Raw genomic sequence first — 17,874 nt, forward strand, 5'->3', positions numbered from 1 at the left:
TGAGGACAGATGCTAGTGAGTCTGGGAAGCTAAGACAGAATAAACGAGGAACTGAATTGAGATCAGAACTGAGAAATTAACTTCAAACTTAACCAGGAGACCAGGACTGAAAGATAAACATAAAAACAGAACTGAGACGAGACAGACAAGACTCAGACGACATCAGGTAAATAGAAACAAAAGAGAGACTAGACACAATAAGGCATGTCAAGAAAACCTAATCCGAAGTCATGAACTTAAACAGGAAAACCACAAACCCTGACAGTGTCTGCAGCAGCTGCATTATTTCATTTACAGAGAAAGTTAGAAAGCAGAAGAGGAACCACCGATTCATCATTTCAGAGCGTGCAGTTCAAAGAGGGAGCAGACTGAGCTGAACAGAAGCAGGCTGTGGTGTTTGTTTTTCAGATCTCTCTGCCTCTCAACCATAAGTATGACACTTCAAAAACCCCAAACACATACCTGAGCACAAGTGGAGCTTGCTGGGATGGTCCGTACCAGATGGAATAAAAATGGAGGCTTCTAACTCCAACTCTGAGGATAAAAAGCAAACCAGCATGTTTCTTAAATACTGAACATTACCTTTAAATCATGACAGATGAGTTAAATTAACCAGCAGTTAAGCTACGTTTCGATGAGTTTTTCTCTTCAGGATTCATCTCATTTAAAATCTAATTTAATTTCATGCTGATTTTTTACATTTTCTGGTGTATGTTTAGTCAGATTGCAACATACAGACTTGCATTTATATCATATTTCATCACAGAAATACAGTTAAGATCCTGAGGCACTGGCAATATCTTTGGTTTTTAGCAAGTAAAACAATGAAAACAGCTGACGCAGGATTTTAAGTTTGGTTTGATTATATCTGAGAAAGGAGAGATTTATAAATCTGTAAAGACATTCCAAATTCCTTCAACAAACTTCAACAACTTTTGGTTTTATTTTCCACATTTTGTTTGTTCTGATAATTTTTCTCACACATGCTCTGAAAAAAATGTAATTTCCAGTAAGAATAAACACTGTTTCAGTTCTGTTTCAGTTTGATTGATTGTGGTTCAGGGTCAGAGTGTCAGACTTCAGTCCAAAAAACAAAAACACAATGAGACACCAAACAACAATGAAGAGATGCAAAAACTTTTTAAAAAACCCACAAAATCCCCTAAACAGAAACAATCAGCGGCAAACAACTTGAAACTAATACAAAATGATCAGAAACATTCACCGAAAGATCAGAGAGGAATGCACGTCAATCACATTGTAAGAACCAACAAATAAAAAGATGCAGATTGAGCACAAATAAATGCCGAAACCAGGAAAACCCACATATAAACCACTGCTACAAATTACAAAAGGACAGAAGAGCTGAACCTGTTGCTGTATATTAGAAATGATGTGTTTTTATTAGGGCTGTCACAGTTAATTAAACAATTAACACGTTCTTTTTTTTATCGCTTAATAAAAAGGAGAAAAGTCACTAAGAGTTCAGAATCCGATGTGTCTAATGACTGCAGTTTTTCATTCATTTAACTGTCATTAGGCCCCGTTCTGTTTGTCGTTTGTTGTCTACTACCTCATCAGTATTAAGACCACATTGTTGTTTTTATGTCTCTGCATCATCCACTGATGTAAAGAAGCACCTCATTTTACTGTGTGGTCAGTCGATCTCTGAGGGAACGGTTCATTAAAATTCATTCAGTGGTGATTTATTACCTGAGAATATGATTTGTACCTTTATTATAACATTTTATCAGGTGCAAAACCAATGAAAGCTGAGAAAATAACAACAAAAAGACCGCAAACAGATGCAAAAACAATGAAACAAATCGATATATATTTATTTATTCCATCTGTTGCTTGTTTTCTGAAGCACTTTACACAGTCTTGTGGGATACAGTCCAGAGTTAACTGTGGTTACATTTTACATGCAGGCACTCTGCAGCCCAATCACTCTTCAAACTTTAATTAGTCTTACATTAATCAAAAAAGTTAGTTAGTTAGTTAGTTAGTTAGTTAGTTAGTTAGTTAGTTAGTTAGTTAGTTAGTTAGTTAGTTAGTTAGTTAGTTAGTTTTCCAACTAAAGTGACATGACTGTTTAAGTGAGAAAACATTGGTGGGAAAGAGGAGAGACACAGGAAGCCCTGCTGCAAGAGGAGGAGGTCCTGACCGGAGAAATGAAACTTAAAGTGGCGGCTGACATTTGAAACAGGAACTAAAAGTAAAAAAGCTGAAGTAGAGCCCGCCCAGAAAAACTGCATAAAGGCAAACCCTTTCATGCAGAGAGGACAAGCGTAAAGCTACTCAGCCTGGTGAAGATGAAGATAAAAAGCAACATGCTTCTTTTTCCAATCCTGGTGGTTATCACCCCAGCAGTGATGGCCGTGGATTCTACACCAGCTGATCAGCAAGACTATGCAGCAAGAGGTAGAAACTTTAGGTATTTCCTGTTTAAGTGTAGATTAAAATAACAAATCCAAATCACGCGCACGTATCTGTTGTGATTGTGACTGTACAGAGTAATGCAACAATGTCAAGTAAAACATCACCAGATTGATTTAGATGATTATTTTAAGTGTGAGCAGCACTTTTACTGAAGTGCTGAAACTCATTTTTTCACAACTTACTATTAAATCTATTCGTTGTTGCTTATTTGATCAGTAAAATTCAAACATTGGTGAGGAACCATCAGTTTAAGTCTTGCATGTTTAGTTGTTGGGATACTTGTCACCTTCAAATCCTGTCATTTCTTTTGTTAAAGGTGTAAACTCTACAAATACCAAAGCTAAGATATGTGCACAAAGACTGCTGTGACTGCTGGTGCAGCTGCTCAGTGTGCGCAACAACTGCAACCTGAAATGGCTGTTGGTGAAAATCCTGTTTGTCTTTGTGATTTATACTTTAGGAGATCGAGTGGGTTTAATTTGAGGCATCCTTTAACTTAAGTGCCCCTGAGTGGTGAAACTGTGACAACCAACAGTCTTATCTTGGGTGTGGGTGACCTAAGTTTGGGGATCAAAAGATCAAGGAGCTGTCATAGTTTCCGCTTATTTAACTGCACCCACAAAAGTGAAAGAAAATACAAATCATATCTCAAAATAAAATACGTGCTGTTCTCTGAGAGGTTAAAAAACTATGACAACTGAAAAGCATTCGCTATGAAAATGTCAAACCGGACAAAAAAATAATAAATGAGCTCATAAATGACTTTATAAATGAGTTTATAAATAAGCTCATAAATGAGTTTATGAATTAGCTCATAAATGAGCAGGGTATATATTTTATATCTATATTTAAAGGCAAAGTATATTTTTTACAATAGCTTTAGGTTATCTTGGAAAACAGCAAAAATAAATAATAATGATTAGAAATCTGTAATTAAATGTTTGGAAAACTTGGAAACAAGGCCTTGTTTAGGACACTCATTTTGGTGTGGCACAGCAGAGCTGCTTCCAAAGGTTGGCATGTTTTGTTTGTAATCTGATATCTTCCTCCTTTGGTTACCGATCAGGTTTTTACGGCTAAGAGCTTTGAGTAGTTGAATAGTTGCCCAAATCTGTGATCTGCCAAGCTCTCACTCGCCTGAGCTGCGTTTTCATTAAAGCTTTAAGATGTAGAAGAAATCAGAGTATCCCTTTAAGTATCTTATTAAAACTCACTTTTATTTTGTAGCTTTTTCTTAAACGAACAATCCGGTTTCACACAAAATTGGGACGCTATGATAGATAGATTTCAAATAATAATAATATTTGAAATAAAATCAAAATGCAATAACATGCACACAATTAAAATGTTAGTTAGAAATCAAACCACTAAGATATACCAAATCAGGAAAAAGCTAAATTTTCCAAAATGATCAGTTTTTGTTTTATTTATTGTCAGAAAAAGAAATTAAGAAAGATTTGATGGGAAATAAGCCGTTGAAATAGGGTTATGTAAAAGAAAATGTGAATAGATTAAAACACTGGGTGGAAATTCATCATCGGATAATTCGTTCTTTGTGTTTAAGCCAAATCCAAAATAACTGTTCTTGGTTTTGGTTTTACAAATAAATCACAGATTATCTGATGATATTCGGACCAAAGGTGAAGGACAAGGCTGAAAATCAATAGTGAAGAGCTGTGATCATTATTCTGTCCTGGAAATCAGTGCGAGAGGAAAACATCCTGCAGGCTACAGAAACACTTGGCAGCACTGGACCCTCCAACGAGACATCCATCCATTTTCTATACCCGCTTAATCCAATGTAGGGCTGGTAATCGGGTGAGAGGCGGGGTGGAACCTGAACAGGTCGCCAGTCCATCACAGGGCCACACAGAGACAAACAAGACAGACAAACACGTACACTCACTCCTAAGGACAATTTAGAGTCACCAATTAACCTGACATGCATGTTTTTAGTGAGGTGGGAGGAAGCCGGAGTTCCAACGAAACACAGACATAAAATATATAAAAATATAAAGAGGTAAAGAGATTATGAACAGACAACAATGTCAACATTTGGGAATCCAGTCCGGAATCTGTGGTGGGACCAGAGAGACAGAACAGAAGCCTCCAAACATGAAGGTCATCCCAGAATAAGGTCAAACATCCCAGCAGAGACATGCAGAAAGCTTGTTTACAGTCGTTAAGCACCATTTAACATCTCACATAAACGCTCTGCTATTAATTATCAAGAAAGAATTATTTGTACTTGGCATTATTACATAATGCCATATATTATTATAGAAATGTACAAAGAAAAAACTTGATTTTGCTCAGAAAACAATATTTTCAGGTTTAACTGTATTGCAAAAAATAAATAAATACAAACCAGTTTTCAGATTTGATACTGTTTTTCAATTAAATCTCCATAAAGGATTTGGAGATTATTGTGTTATGTTTTGTATTGTATTGTGATTTTTTTTTAAAGAAAAAATGATAATAATGTGGCCCACGTTGAATGGAAAACGCACGTGCCTGTTAAACACACTTCATCACTGCTGCAGTGAGATGTAAATTTAAGGGTAAAGTTGGTCCAAACGCCATCCTGGCTCAATTTACCCCACAGTATATATCAGTTATTGGAAAAGACGAGCTTGCTTACCAATTCAGGCCAATATTCAGCTGAGTGATTTGCATGGTTTTATACATTACCAACTCATTGCAAACAGTGCAGGTCTTAAGTTGCTTTAAAGCCTCTGGGTTAGAATGAAGAATAGTTCAACCTGCCACGAAGGCAGAGGAGTCAGGACCATACAGCCAATCCTGGATGTGGATCTGCACAGCTGAGCCAAGTGTGGGACCCTAAAAATAATACATAATCCCAGACTACTGCATTGTGAAACTGACGTGTTGTAGCATGTTTTACTAAAGTGTTGGTGCAACCAGTGCATGGAGGTTAAAAAGGGACCGATCCATCCAAATAGTCCCCAAAAGATCCGATTGAAGGTCTACATCACCACTGCTCATTGATCCCTTTAGTAAATTGGGTCTTGCATAAGCAGGATTTCATATCATCAGTCCAGCTTGTTTGTATTTATCTATTTATTGTTATTTATTGTCTTTTTCTCTGTAGGTGGTTCTGGAATAAATTTAAATGGGAAGATGTTCACTCTGTCTCGTTATAGAGGAGGAATATGCTTCTACTCACCCTATCACCCTCCCCCCTGGTTGTCGTCTACGCCGAACCCGACCAGAAGTAACACCTCTCCTTACTACTCCACCTCCAGCACGCCAACAGCCTTCACACCTAAAACCACACCCAGAAACACACCCAAAACCACACCCAGAACCACTCCCAGTGCCACACCTAGAACCACACCTAGAACCGCACCTAAAACCACACCCAAAACCACACCTAAAACCACACCCAAAACCACACCCAAAACCACACCCAGAACCACTCCCAGTGCCACACCTAGAACCGCACCTAAAACCACACCCAAAACCCCACCCAGAACCACACCCAGAACCACACCCAGAACCACTCCCAGAACCACACCCAGAACCACACTCAGAACCACTTACCCTCCACTGACCACAGCTCTTCCCACAAGCGGTGAGTACTTAACAATGTGTTTGTGATTGATACTGCAAAGTTTAAACTCTATTTAGTTTTGTTTTGCTGCTGATTTCATTACTCAAACACAGATGTTTTTAATGAAGATCTCCCTTAAAGAAGATTCTCAGTCTACGCCAGTTAGAAACGGTTAAAAGTTACAGCAATAAGCAACAAAACCAAACACAATCTTTAAAGGGGAACTCCGGTATTTTTAAACCTAGACCTTATTTCTGGCATGAAATACGTTCATCTACTCACCGAGAACAATTTGGTGAAAGTCAGCGTCCTTCGGAAGATATTTAGATTCCTCGAGATCCATATAACGGAGTGAACGGGGCTTAGACGATACAGCCTCTAAATAAGGTGTTATCTGTCTTTATTTCACCATTTCAGACGAATGAACGAATGAAGGTTATTAAAGCTGCACTAAATGACCTCCAACCACCAGGGGGCAGAACAGCTCAAACAGTAACGCTGTATTCAAGTCCTCTCTTGTTTGATATGCTGTGCCTAAGTGTTGTGGTCATCTTAGGGTCGTTTTGTGTATTTTTTGGTCTATAAAAAGGGGTTTTGCATCTCTTTGTGACAGTTTTGCATCTTGTTGCCTCTTTGTGTGTCTGAGTTTTTTTTGTGGCTTGTTTTTCTAGAGAATTGTGAGCATGTTATGTCTCTTTGTTGTTGATTTGTGTCTCTTCTTATTGTTTTGATTTCTTTGCGTTTATCTCGTATGATATTTTGAATCAGATTTTCATCATTTTGTGTCAATTTTAAGGTAATTCTCCATCATTATGCTAATTATTTTTGTTTCCTGGTTGTTTTAGTTGGTTGTTTTATGGCTCTGTGGTCTTTTTGTGTCCATTTTGTAGATTTTTTTCCCACTCCATCATGGTCTTTATGCATTTTGGGAATATTTTTACAATTATTTTTGCATGTTTGAATTTTTTGTGTATAGTTTCTTATCCTTTTTTGGTTCTTTTTTTGTCGTTTTGTGTATCTTTGCAATCTTTTTGTCTGTACACTATGTCTATAATTATTTAGTCTATTAATAATGTTTTTCTGGTCGTTTTAGGTCAGTGGATGTTTTGATTTAGTTAGTGCTTTATGACTGTGTTGTCATTTTGTGCCTCTGTGGTCATCTTCCGAACCATCATTACTTGTGTATACCTTGCAGGTGTTTCGGTGTGTTTGCGGTACATCACCGACTATCTGCAGACAACAAGTCCATCAATCTTCACTCTAAGTCCATCCAGCACCCCTCTGACGTTTCAAATTACAGGAATGGTGTCATATTCGGTGTCAATCAATTACAACAGTGTTTACCTGCAGCCCAGCATCAGGCTCTCGTCAGACATTGGACGGAGCATATGGACCAACGTCTGCCTCATTGTGGACACCGTGAAGAATGTGGTCCAGATGTTCAAAGACTCGAACATGAGCATGAGGAAGCTGCTGCCTTATCGGGTGAGAATATGACATGAATCATAATCAGAAACTGTGAGGAAAATACATTGTAAACCAGACTAATGTTAAGGGAATATTTTAATCAAATTCATATTGTCTCTCAGCCCAGACTCACAAGAAAATGTATGACAGGTTTTTTTAATTAATTAACTTAAATATTAGCGCCACTATCCTTACTTATAAGATGGCCAATACCTAAGACTTAATACATGTTTTTTTCAACACCATCCAGTGGCAGAATGTATAATAAATGCATTGGCTGACAGAGTAAAACAATGTTTCACACTTTATTGTTTATGTCATGAAGCAGTTCTCACAACGTTATGACTTTCCACGTGTTGCTGTACGAGAGCAGTGTTCGACGTCCTGCTACATGTCAGTGTTCACAGGGCGCAGAACGGGGCATTGACTCACTTATAAAGAGGAGATTGCAGAGGGGGGTTAATGCACAGACTGCTAAGCAGGAGACCATGTGATCGTGACCCATCTGACACAAATCTTCGACGGCCCGTTCAACTTTCTATATTTACTGTCGCTTTACTGTGACTTTTCTTAAAACTCTGAGTTGTGACACATTTTGGACACGTGGACAGATGCACCTACTTTCCTGTGAGATTCGACATCATCTTTCTGCAAACCAGAGGAAATCTGTTGGTTTCCTTTGATAGGCAACTTTTTTTTTGTTTTACAATGAATTGGCCTGAATTGGATTGTGTCTTTGAAGTGTCCTGAGATGACATTTGTTGGAATTTGTTGCTATATAAATAAAACTGAAGTGAACTGAATAGTCCAAAGTTTTTCCATCAGAAAAGCCATTTGAAACTTTATCAGATTAAAAAACCTTGAATGGATGAAATATGCTGAGAAATGTCTTCTTGTATCAGTCTATGGCGGTGTTCTTTTGGTCATTCACTGGCTTTTCCTTTGACTTTTGTGTTGTTTCTGTTTGTTGTGTTTAGTTTATTTAACAAAAAAAGATATAGCTGATGAATCCATCAGTCTCAGAATTTCAACCAGGTCATAAGTTTGATGTATTTGAATATAATTCTCTTTATTTTTTATCATTGTTGGTAATATCATATACTGTATATATAACCCTATATATTCTGTGTGTGTGTGTTCAGTATGTGTGGTCTGGTGAGCCTGTGATTGATTTCTCAGGTTTTGACGGTCAGGTGACAGACGTCCAGGTGTGGGATTATCCTCTCCGCTATAAGGAAGTCCTCTACTATTTGAGCAGTGGAAAATACGGGTACGACTCTGTTTGCTATATATTTGTGTGTTCCTGTTTTCTTTACCTTGTATTATCTTTTTTAGTATAATCATTTATCTTGTTGGCACCATTTTGAAGACTAAAGCCTGGTCTTAACGAGGCAGAAAATCATTTCTGGGGTCCGGGTTAAAGGTTGTGGCTAAGATGTGAACTGAGGTTAGGATAAGGTCAGAGTTAGGGTTTGGGTTTGGCTGCACACGATGAAAGAAAGTCAAAATAATGTCTTAATAAGATCAGCATGTGTATATGTGTGTCATGGGGGCCTTATTGTCTTTGTGAGGACAACAATAGATGAACCTCCAACACAAATACGTATTTTAACTGGGAAGGATTGTTCATGAAAATGTTTATAACACCATATTATAATTTAAAAAAAGAAACGAGGTTAACCAAAGTGCTTAATAAAGTATTTCTGATTCTGATTCATTGAATGAAAATACTACAATAAATAAAACCCCGTAAAAAAACAGGGTGGAGTCAGCGGCAGTGATGCCAAGATTGCATTTTATCAGCAACTTTGAACTTTTTTCACCCCAAAACTTTCTTATTTGCACTGTTGCAGTTTTTTGGACAATAAAAAATAGATTTTTCTTGTCTTGTTTTTGGTTTTAGGCCGTACCAAGGCTCAGTGCTCACCTGGTCCTACATCAACTACTCTCCCAGAGGAAACACCCTACTGGAGGACACCTACGAGCAGCAGATTAAGCAGCCAAGGCGGCAGCAAGGACGTCACCTGAGGGGGAAGAAGATGCTCAGGAGGGTGCTCAGCCAGGGGGAGAATAAACAGAACAGGAAACAAATGTTTTAATGAAAATGTAAGAGAGTCACTGCCACAAAAAGCTAATCAAAAGTAATTTAAAAAGCAATAAAGAATCAATAATCAACTGACAACGATTAACGAGTTACATTTGAACATTTTTATTTAGTAGAAGTGTGTGATCATAGTTACAAAACGCTCATTAACAGCAAGCTAATTACTTTCTTGCTAAGTGTATTTCTCTACATCTTTTTTTGCATTATTAAAACCAATAAAGAGATTTCTGATCAAAAAGTGACACTGATTGTGCATTTAATCCTTTTAAAGCGTCACAACGTGCTTTAAAGTCCATTTCCTTTTATTAGTTTACGGCAGATCTGCCACATCCAATATGGCGGACTAGCTGAGATAACGCAGCAGCGGCCCAAGCTGCTCAATGAGGCGTCTGTGTATATGTGTCCATATGTGGACTGGCAGCCTCGTATCCCAGAGGGCACTGCACTCCAGACGATGGAAAGATGGCAGAGGAGAAAACGGAGAAAAGTATTCAATTGTTTATTAATGTAGTTGTTTTAAGCTTCTAATATGATGTTGATTTTTATTTATTTTATTTTATTGAAGTCTATTCAAAATATAGCTTAGACGTTTTTGGAGTGGTAAAAAAAAAAGAAAACATGGAATTAAATGGGCTTGGGGAAATAACTGAGAAGTAAATACATCTATAAATAAAATCAGTTGGAAAAGAAATGTATACAAAATAATAAATTAATAAGTAATAGAAAAAAGAAGAAATAAATACGGTAATCAAATTAATAAATTCCAGTTAAAATAAGAAATAAAATTTAAAACTGAGTGACAAAGTAAATGAATAAAAAAATAACTCAAGCTTATATGAATGCAGTTTTTAACATAATATTCAGTTAATTCAGCATAAACTATTTTTGTTATTTATTCTAGTAGCATTTATTTTAATAAAAACGTATTTATTAGTCATTTATATATATATATATATATATATATATATATATATATTATTAATTTCAGACAGTTTTAGTTCTCCTTACAGCAACGCTACTGGCTCAGATGCAGAATAACCGAACTGAGTCCTCGGGAGTTGGTTCTTCCGACTCGAAATTTCTAAGTACCGACTTGAGAAACGCGCACGACTTGATCTGCCGGCTGCAGCGGCGCACCACTGCACCACTACTGTATTCTCCAAAGACGCTGCTGTTTTTTCGTTTTCGTCTTTCCACGAAATATGGCGCAACACTTTCAGTACGCGGGAACGCCCGCGACGAAAGATGGTCTGTTTGTTTACACTCACTGCATCTGAAGAAATGGAGCTGAAGGGGTAAGATTCCCAGACCAATGTTGTAGTTTTATTTTTTTTTCCTGCATTGAATTTAAAGAAATAGGGAATTTGTTTAGTTTCAGGTCGCTTCCTTATTGGGTGTTTTTGATGCTGCTTTTTTCATATGGAAGCATATCAGCTTCATCAGGTACGTCATTGACGCACCGTGAATTAATTGGAATATTGTTAGTTGGACTGAAAAATAACTTCAATGTCTGTTTTACGCAGCTTCTGACAACAAGACTGATCTACATCTTGACTGTTACTTCGGGTGTGAAGATATGTTTTGCCACTTTCAGCCACAGGAGCAAAACTGCAGCGACTACAGTCTGACTGTGAGGGACCACTTTAAAAAAGGAGACTCGTGAGTTGTTTGTTACCCACAGGGACTCTACTTCTAAATTATAGTTTTGTCAGAAATTAAGATTATGCCATAAAGATAATGTTTATCATGATTTATAAACGTAAAACTCTGCATCAAGTGTTGCAAATGTCCTCCAGAACAGTGTGAGGAAATGTAACTGACTGGCTTTCCACAGGGATTGTAAATTACAGAGCTGTCACTCTGGATTGTGCTGTTGCTCTGTTCAAATCAGCTTTGTCAGAGGGGACACTCATAGTGCAACTGTCAGGAAAAGAGGCAAAGTCATGCAGTACAAAGAAATCCAAACCACATTAGACTGTAAGTTGATTTATGTTAAAGTCCACAATCTACAGCCTCCAGAAACCAATCAGATGGAGTTTAATAAATGTTTTCTTGACATTTCTTGTCTTCATTGTTCAGTAAAGCCACAAACTCCAACAATTATCTCACTGAGGGAATCCAATGGAAATCTTGAAGTCAAATGGAGGTCAGGCGAGAGCTGTAATAGTGATGCACACGCTGCTGAGGTGACTTACTATAAAAAAGGAGACAGACAGGTAAATGTCTGTGAATGGCATTCATCAGTTATTTAGAAGTTGTAAAGATGAAACTGAAACTGTTTTCTCCATTTCAAGGCACAAAAGCATCAAAATATCACTCCGGTCACAGTTGAAGGGCTCTACTATTACGAAATACCGGGTAAAGACCTGGAGCCAGGTACAACATATGTGGTCAGTGTGAGAGGTCGAACAGAACAGGGTAGCAGGCTCAGTGACAGCAGTGACGAGCGGGAGTTTACAACCCGTGAGTGTTGACTTTGTATTTATGTTTATGCATTTAGCAGAAGCTTTTATCCAAAACGACTTACAAATGAGGATATAACATTACAGCTAACATCAAAGCTAACAATTTTAAGCAGTATGCTTTGCATTTCTGTTTTGTGGTTGTAAAGGAGTTGTTTTTTAGAGAGGTTTAAAGTAGTGATAACCATAGTGTTGCAACATGGTTCAAAGATGTGTGGAAATATGCATTTCAACATTTCTTTACACAAAGTACAGTGGAAGTATTGTGTACTAGTGGGCTAACAATAAAACAAGCATTGGTTACCAACTGATAGTTAAGAGGGACAATATACAGGGAATAACTTTTTATTTTCAAATAAATGACTGATATCACTGTTAAATTGTTAAATAGTTAGTCTAAAATTAAAATAACAAAAGTCTGATATTTGAGCATCAAGTTTGAGGTAATAGTACTCATTAGGTTTGTGAAATAATGGTACTGAATTCAAGACATTTAACATTTAAAAACTTCACACAGAGAGCTTGTGAGCTGCTCATTTATCAACTATCAACTGTTAAAGTTTGAATAAAACGTTTAATCTTACTTCACAGCTGCCGACCCTAATGATGTTCACATTGCCGTTATTGTCAGCCTCAGTTTTGCTGCTGTCATCGTCACCGGTGCTGCCTTTGGTTGTTATAAAAAGTAAGTATAGGGCAGACGCACATTATTGCTGTCCCATGTTTCCAAGTAAAAGGCTGATTTCTCTCAGTACATTAAAGGGGAACTCTGGTATTTTTAAACCAGACCTTATTTCTGGCATGAAATACGTTCATCGACTCACCGAGAACAGTTTGGTGAAAGTCGGCGTCCTTCAGAAGATATTTAGATAACTGGAGATCCATATAACGGAGTGAACGGGGCTTAGACGATGCAGCCTCTAAATAAGGCATTATCTGTCTTTATTTCACCAATACTTTAAGAAGAATGAATGAATGAACGTGTACTATAGCTCTGTTAGCTCATAGCTGCTGTGTTGTTGTTATTGGGGGCTATCGGGGGGCTTATAGAGGGCTTTCTACACATTCGTCTACTGGGATGACGTCATCGACGGGCGACGCCGCGGCACAGCTTATTTACTCCGTGCTCTGTGACAGTCGGCTAAATTCACACGTAGTTTGCTACTGATAGTTTTGTGCTACATGGCAGGATATTTATCAGATTTTGACGACGTGGACGACAACTTCGAGTACGATGGATGTCCTTACCGGAGCGAATGAGTTGTGCTCCAGCGGCGGGCGTCGATGACATCATCCCAGTAGAAAGCCCTCTATAAGCCCCCCTATAGCCGCCAATAACAACAACACAGCAGCTATGAGCTAACAGTGCAATAGTACGCGTTCATTCTTCTTAAAGTATTGAATCTAAATATCTTCCGAAGGATGCCGACTTTCACCAAACTGTTCTCGGTGAGTCGATGAACGTATTTCATGCCAGAAATAAGGTCTAGGTTTAAAAATACCGGAGTTTCCTTTTAAAGTCCTCTCTGTTTATCTATTTGTGATCTGACTTTAGGGTCAAAGCCAAGTGGTGTGACAGAGTTGCCAAATGTCCAGTCCCAGAATTTCTGGATTCACGTCCAGTAAGAAGACAAGAGGTGAGACAGTTTGGGCCAGATGCATAGAAGTCTGTGTAGTTTCAGTAAAAGTGTGTGTGTGCACAGAAGTAGGAGTGTGTATATCAATCAAGCAGCAGAGAAGAAGAAGCATGATTTTGCCACATCATTGAAGTAGAGAAAAAGAAATGGTCTCAGTTTTGTGTCCAATATATAATTAAAGCATGCATCCTGTGAAATTGTTTTACTTTATTTTTTTAATTGTCCATAAATTGCACAAATAATATTGGTTAGCGCGGTCTAGGAATAGGCATTTGCATCGTTTATACATCTCATCCCTCGAGATGGAGAACAGTCTTTATTTTAATTCTTCCTGCAGCGATCTTCTCACAATTTTTTTAAACTTTTTTTGTAATGTTTTCTTTTTTTAGACCTGAACATTGTAATTATTCTCCTTCTTGCAGCTTTTAAAACCATCAGAAATCGATGTCAGCGACGTCATCATCGTTCCTATGGTCCAAAAAGACTGTGAATCGAGGTTAGTACAACTTGGAGTTAGTTTTCTTCTTGATTTTGAATGATTTTTGGATAATAATCTTTTGAGGATTCAACAGGTATTAGTACATGTTTGTGTGGAGCAAATTTATTGTTTTCCCTCCTCTGTATTCAGATTGGAGATGCCCCTGACAGACTCAGGCAGTGAAATCGGCGTGACATCATTCTCATTCAGTTCTGCAGACATAAATGCTGCAGCTAAGGATGCCATCAGGGAAACCGCGGGGAACAGTCAGTTTCCTTTTGAAGTTGCAGCCAGTCTCTCGCACAGTCCTCCTGAATTCCTCTGTTTTGATAACGCATCGTATTCCTCTCTCATCTGCCCAAAGGAGTGTGACTCTTCATACTACGTCATTGACAGAAACACTTGTGGTCAACAGGTACCAGCTTGTCTGGTTTCTACACAGCAGGTTATTTTACCAAAAGCTGCTTCTTCTCTAATGACAATAGACATGTCATATCAGTCTTTCAATCCAGACTCTGGGAGACTTTCACATGCAGAGGACTCCACTTTGTCTCCTGTCTGTTGTGGCACCGACACAACTACTTCCCGTGATCTTGTGTCCTGATTTGAAGCTGGCTGTGAGAGCTCTGATGCAGTCATTGCAGTCACAACTGTGGACGACTACCAGGCGCATCGAAATCTAGTTGCGTAGCCAGTGATTTGCTTTTTGAGAACAGACAAGGAACATTTTTGAAAAAGCATCAAGAGGAATCGTTCACTGAATTCCTTTAGAACTTCTTTTTTCTCTGGAATGCCAGTAATCTCACACAGCTCCCAAGCTGTATGAAGGACGGTATATGAGCTGAGTAATGCTGAAGCTTGAAGTGTGACTTAAATCTCTTTTTATCAGAGTCTCATTTTACCAGCCAGTAGTAGAGCCATCATAAGAGGACAGTTTTAATAGGACACTGGCTGAATTTTACAACTGAAACAAGCAGCAACAATCAGCTGGGATGCAGAAGTGGTTTTTAAGTTATTTCCTCTTTGCTTTTGTTCTGAGACTGTTAACTTCCTCCAGGATGTTGCATTCATCACTCATCAGCTGTAAAAGTAAAAAAAAAAATTGATATTTGTTGGATGAGTTACACATTTCCTTTGCTGTAGGTAGCTCAAATAAAAGTGGATTCAGTCCAGTTGAAACAGCCAAGTTGGCGATGTTTTTTCTGAAAAATTAGGGCCTTCAAGGTTCTCCTCGTGTTGTCACAAAACTTTACCAGGTGTCCAGTTGAGATGAAAATGAAGACCAAGTCCGAGAATAGGTGTGGACTAAGATGTTGGTAGTTTTGCAGGTGTTGTGATTCCATCAATAAATAAAATGTAGTGCACTGTACAATGTTTTTATCTGAAGGTTTTTTGGGCTCAAGTGACCTTAATTTGAAAGTAGCTGGATGAGAAAGCAGGTAGAAAGAGAATAAGGGATGGCATGCAGCAAAGGGTAATATTTCCAGAAAAAAAAGTAACACCCATGGCCTTATGTGTCAGTTACTTTAGTGTTTTGTGTCTTTTCTGGTGCGACTGTGATCAGAACCTCTATGCTGTCTTCCAGGCGTCTGCCTTTTCTGGCCAGTGGTAGGATCTGTCCATGATCCATAGTAAGCTGATAATGGGAGGATATATAGATATAGATATATAGATATAGATATGTTCTCTGTTCAGGCCATGCATGTCTTGTTCCAGTACTCAACTTCTCATTAGCATGTTCTGGATCACCAACGGTGAGTCATGGAGCTTGTCCTGAATGGGAGGGATCACTACACTACAATAGCCACCTCAGGAATGATAGAGGACGTACAACCCCAGTTCCAAAGAAAGGTGGTATGTTGTGTTAAATCCATTCATCCATCTTCTGTACCCGCTTCATCAAACTCAGAGTCGCGGGGGGGCTGGAGCCTGGAGCCTATCCCAGCTGCCACTGGGCGAGAGGAGAGTACACCCTGGACAGGTCGGCAGTCTATCACAGGTAAAATGTGTGTAAAATGTCAAACAGAAAGCAATCATTTACAAATCTATTAAAGCCATTTTTTATTCACAGTTGAACACAGAAAACAGACCAAATGTTGAAAGTGAAACATTTTCTGTATCATGTAAAATATTAGGTCATCTTGAATTTGATGGCAGCAACACATCGAAAAAAAGTTGGGACAGGGCCATGTTCACCTCTGAGTAGCATCCCCTCCTCTTTTCACAACAGCCTGTAAACATCTGGGACCTTTGGGAGAGGAATGTTCTCCCATTGTCTGATAGAGGATTCCAGCTGCTCAGCAGTCCCGGGTCGTCTTTGTTGTATTAGAAATGTTTGCGAAAGGTATGCAGGCAGGTCAGTCCAACACCTAAACTCCTCCACTATGAATCTTTGTTGTTGGAATAGATGCTGTGTGTGGTTTAACATTGTCTTACTGAAATATGCAAGGCCTTCCCATGAAAAGATGTCATCTGGATGGGAGCATATGCTGCTCTAAAACCTGACTAGACCTTTCAGCCTTGATGGAGCCTTTCCAAATGTTTAAGTTTCCAGTTCCAAAGGCACTAATGCAGCCCGACACCATCAGAGTTGTGGGCTTTTGAACTGAGAGCTGATAAAAAGCTGGGTGTCCCCTCTCCTCTTTAGTCTGGAGGATGCAGTGTCCATGATTACTAAAAAAGAATATAAAATTCTGATCCATCTGACCACAGAATAGTTTTCTACCTTACCCCTGTCCTTTTTGAATGAGCTTTGGTCCAGAGAAGACAGCAGTTTTTCTGGATCATGTTCACATATGGCTTCTTTTTTGCATGATAGAGCTTTAACCTGCATCTGTGGATGGAATGGTGAACAGACAATGAACCCTGAAAGTGTCCCTGAACCCATGCAGTGATTTCCAGGACAGAATGCCTTATCACTGGCACAATGAGACGTCTCCACATTCTCAACTCAACTCAACTTTATTTATAAAGCCCTTTAGTCCAGCCGTGGCTGAAACAAAGTGCTATACGTGAATAACAATAAAACAGAAACAGAGTCTCATGCTGGGTTAAAAGCCAATGACTAAAAATGGGTTATAAGATGAGTTTTAAAAATGGACAGTGAAGGGGCTTGTCTACCGTGCAACGGGAGGTTGATCCATAGTTTAGGACCGGCAGTGGTAAAGGCTCTATCTCCTCTGAGCTTCCATTTAGCCCTCGGTACCTCCAGGAGCAGATGATCAGCTGACCTGAGGCATCGGGCAGGAATATAAGGATGGAGCAGCTCAGAGAGGTAAAGTGGGGTGAGACCATTTAAAGATTTAAAAACAAATAAAAGAATCTTAAAATGGACTCTAAAATGCACAGGCAGCCAGTGGAGGGAGGCTAAAATGGGAGTAATGTGCTCCCTCTTCTCTGAATCTTTTGATATTATGTGGTGTATATGAGGAAATAGTCAATGCAAAATGCCGCACCTTCAACATTTAATATGTTTTCTATGTTTTTCTGTGGGGGAAAAATGGCTTATGAGATTTGAAAATCAACGTATGTGTTTTTAATTTACACTTTACAGAGCATCCCAATCTTTCTGGAATTAGGGTTGTAGAAAAGATGTGGAAAGTGAAGACAACACCTGGGGCTAAGACCCCCAAACTGGTGGAATGGAACAACATCTGAGCTCTCTCTCCAAATGAGTACATACCAAAGAACAGCTAAGATGCTGTGTAGAA

The 17,874-nt window shown here is 38.6% G+C and overlaps 2 protein-coding genes across 2 annotated transcripts; both read left to right on the forward strand.

Annotated features, from left to right (window-relative positions):
- Positions 1–2,174: 2,174 nt before the first annotated feature.
- LOC140302964 (uncharacterized) lies at positions 2,175–9,829 on the forward strand. Its single transcript, XM_072381511.1, has 5 exons — positions 2,175–2,424; positions 5,555–6,037; positions 7,212–7,501; positions 8,626–8,753; positions 9,387–9,829. The coding sequence occupies exons 1-5, from the start codon at positions 2,316–2,318 to the stop codon at positions 9,580–9,582; spliced, it is 1,206 nt and encodes a 401-aa protein (XP_072237612.1). The 5' UTR covers positions 2,175–2,315; the 3' UTR covers positions 9,583–9,829.
- A 950-nt stretch (positions 9,830–10,779) lies between these two features.
- Positions 10,780–15,346, forward strand: LOC140304070 (uncharacterized). The gene is made up of 10 exons (XM_072383079.1): positions 10,780–10,882; positions 10,960–11,030; positions 11,111–11,246; positions 11,422–11,564; positions 11,667–11,803; positions 11,882–12,050; positions 12,641–12,734; positions 13,605–13,686; positions 14,109–14,182; positions 14,315–15,346. Exons 1-10 carry the CDS (start codon positions 10,833–10,835, stop codon positions 14,766–14,768), a joined length of 1,410 nt encoding a protein of 469 aa, XP_072239180.1. The 5' UTR covers positions 10,780–10,832; the 3' UTR covers positions 14,769–15,346.
- The last annotated feature ends 2,528 nt before the right edge of the window (positions 15,347–17,874 follow it).

This window comes from Leuresthes tenuis, unplaced genomic scaffold, assembly GCF_036924035.1.
Source record: "Leuresthes tenuis unplaced genomic scaffold, fLeuTen1.0.hap1 SCAF_3, whole genome shotgun sequence".
Lineage (NCBI taxonomy): Eukaryota > Metazoa > Chordata > Actinopteri > Atheriniformes > Atherinopsidae > Leuresthes > Leuresthes tenuis.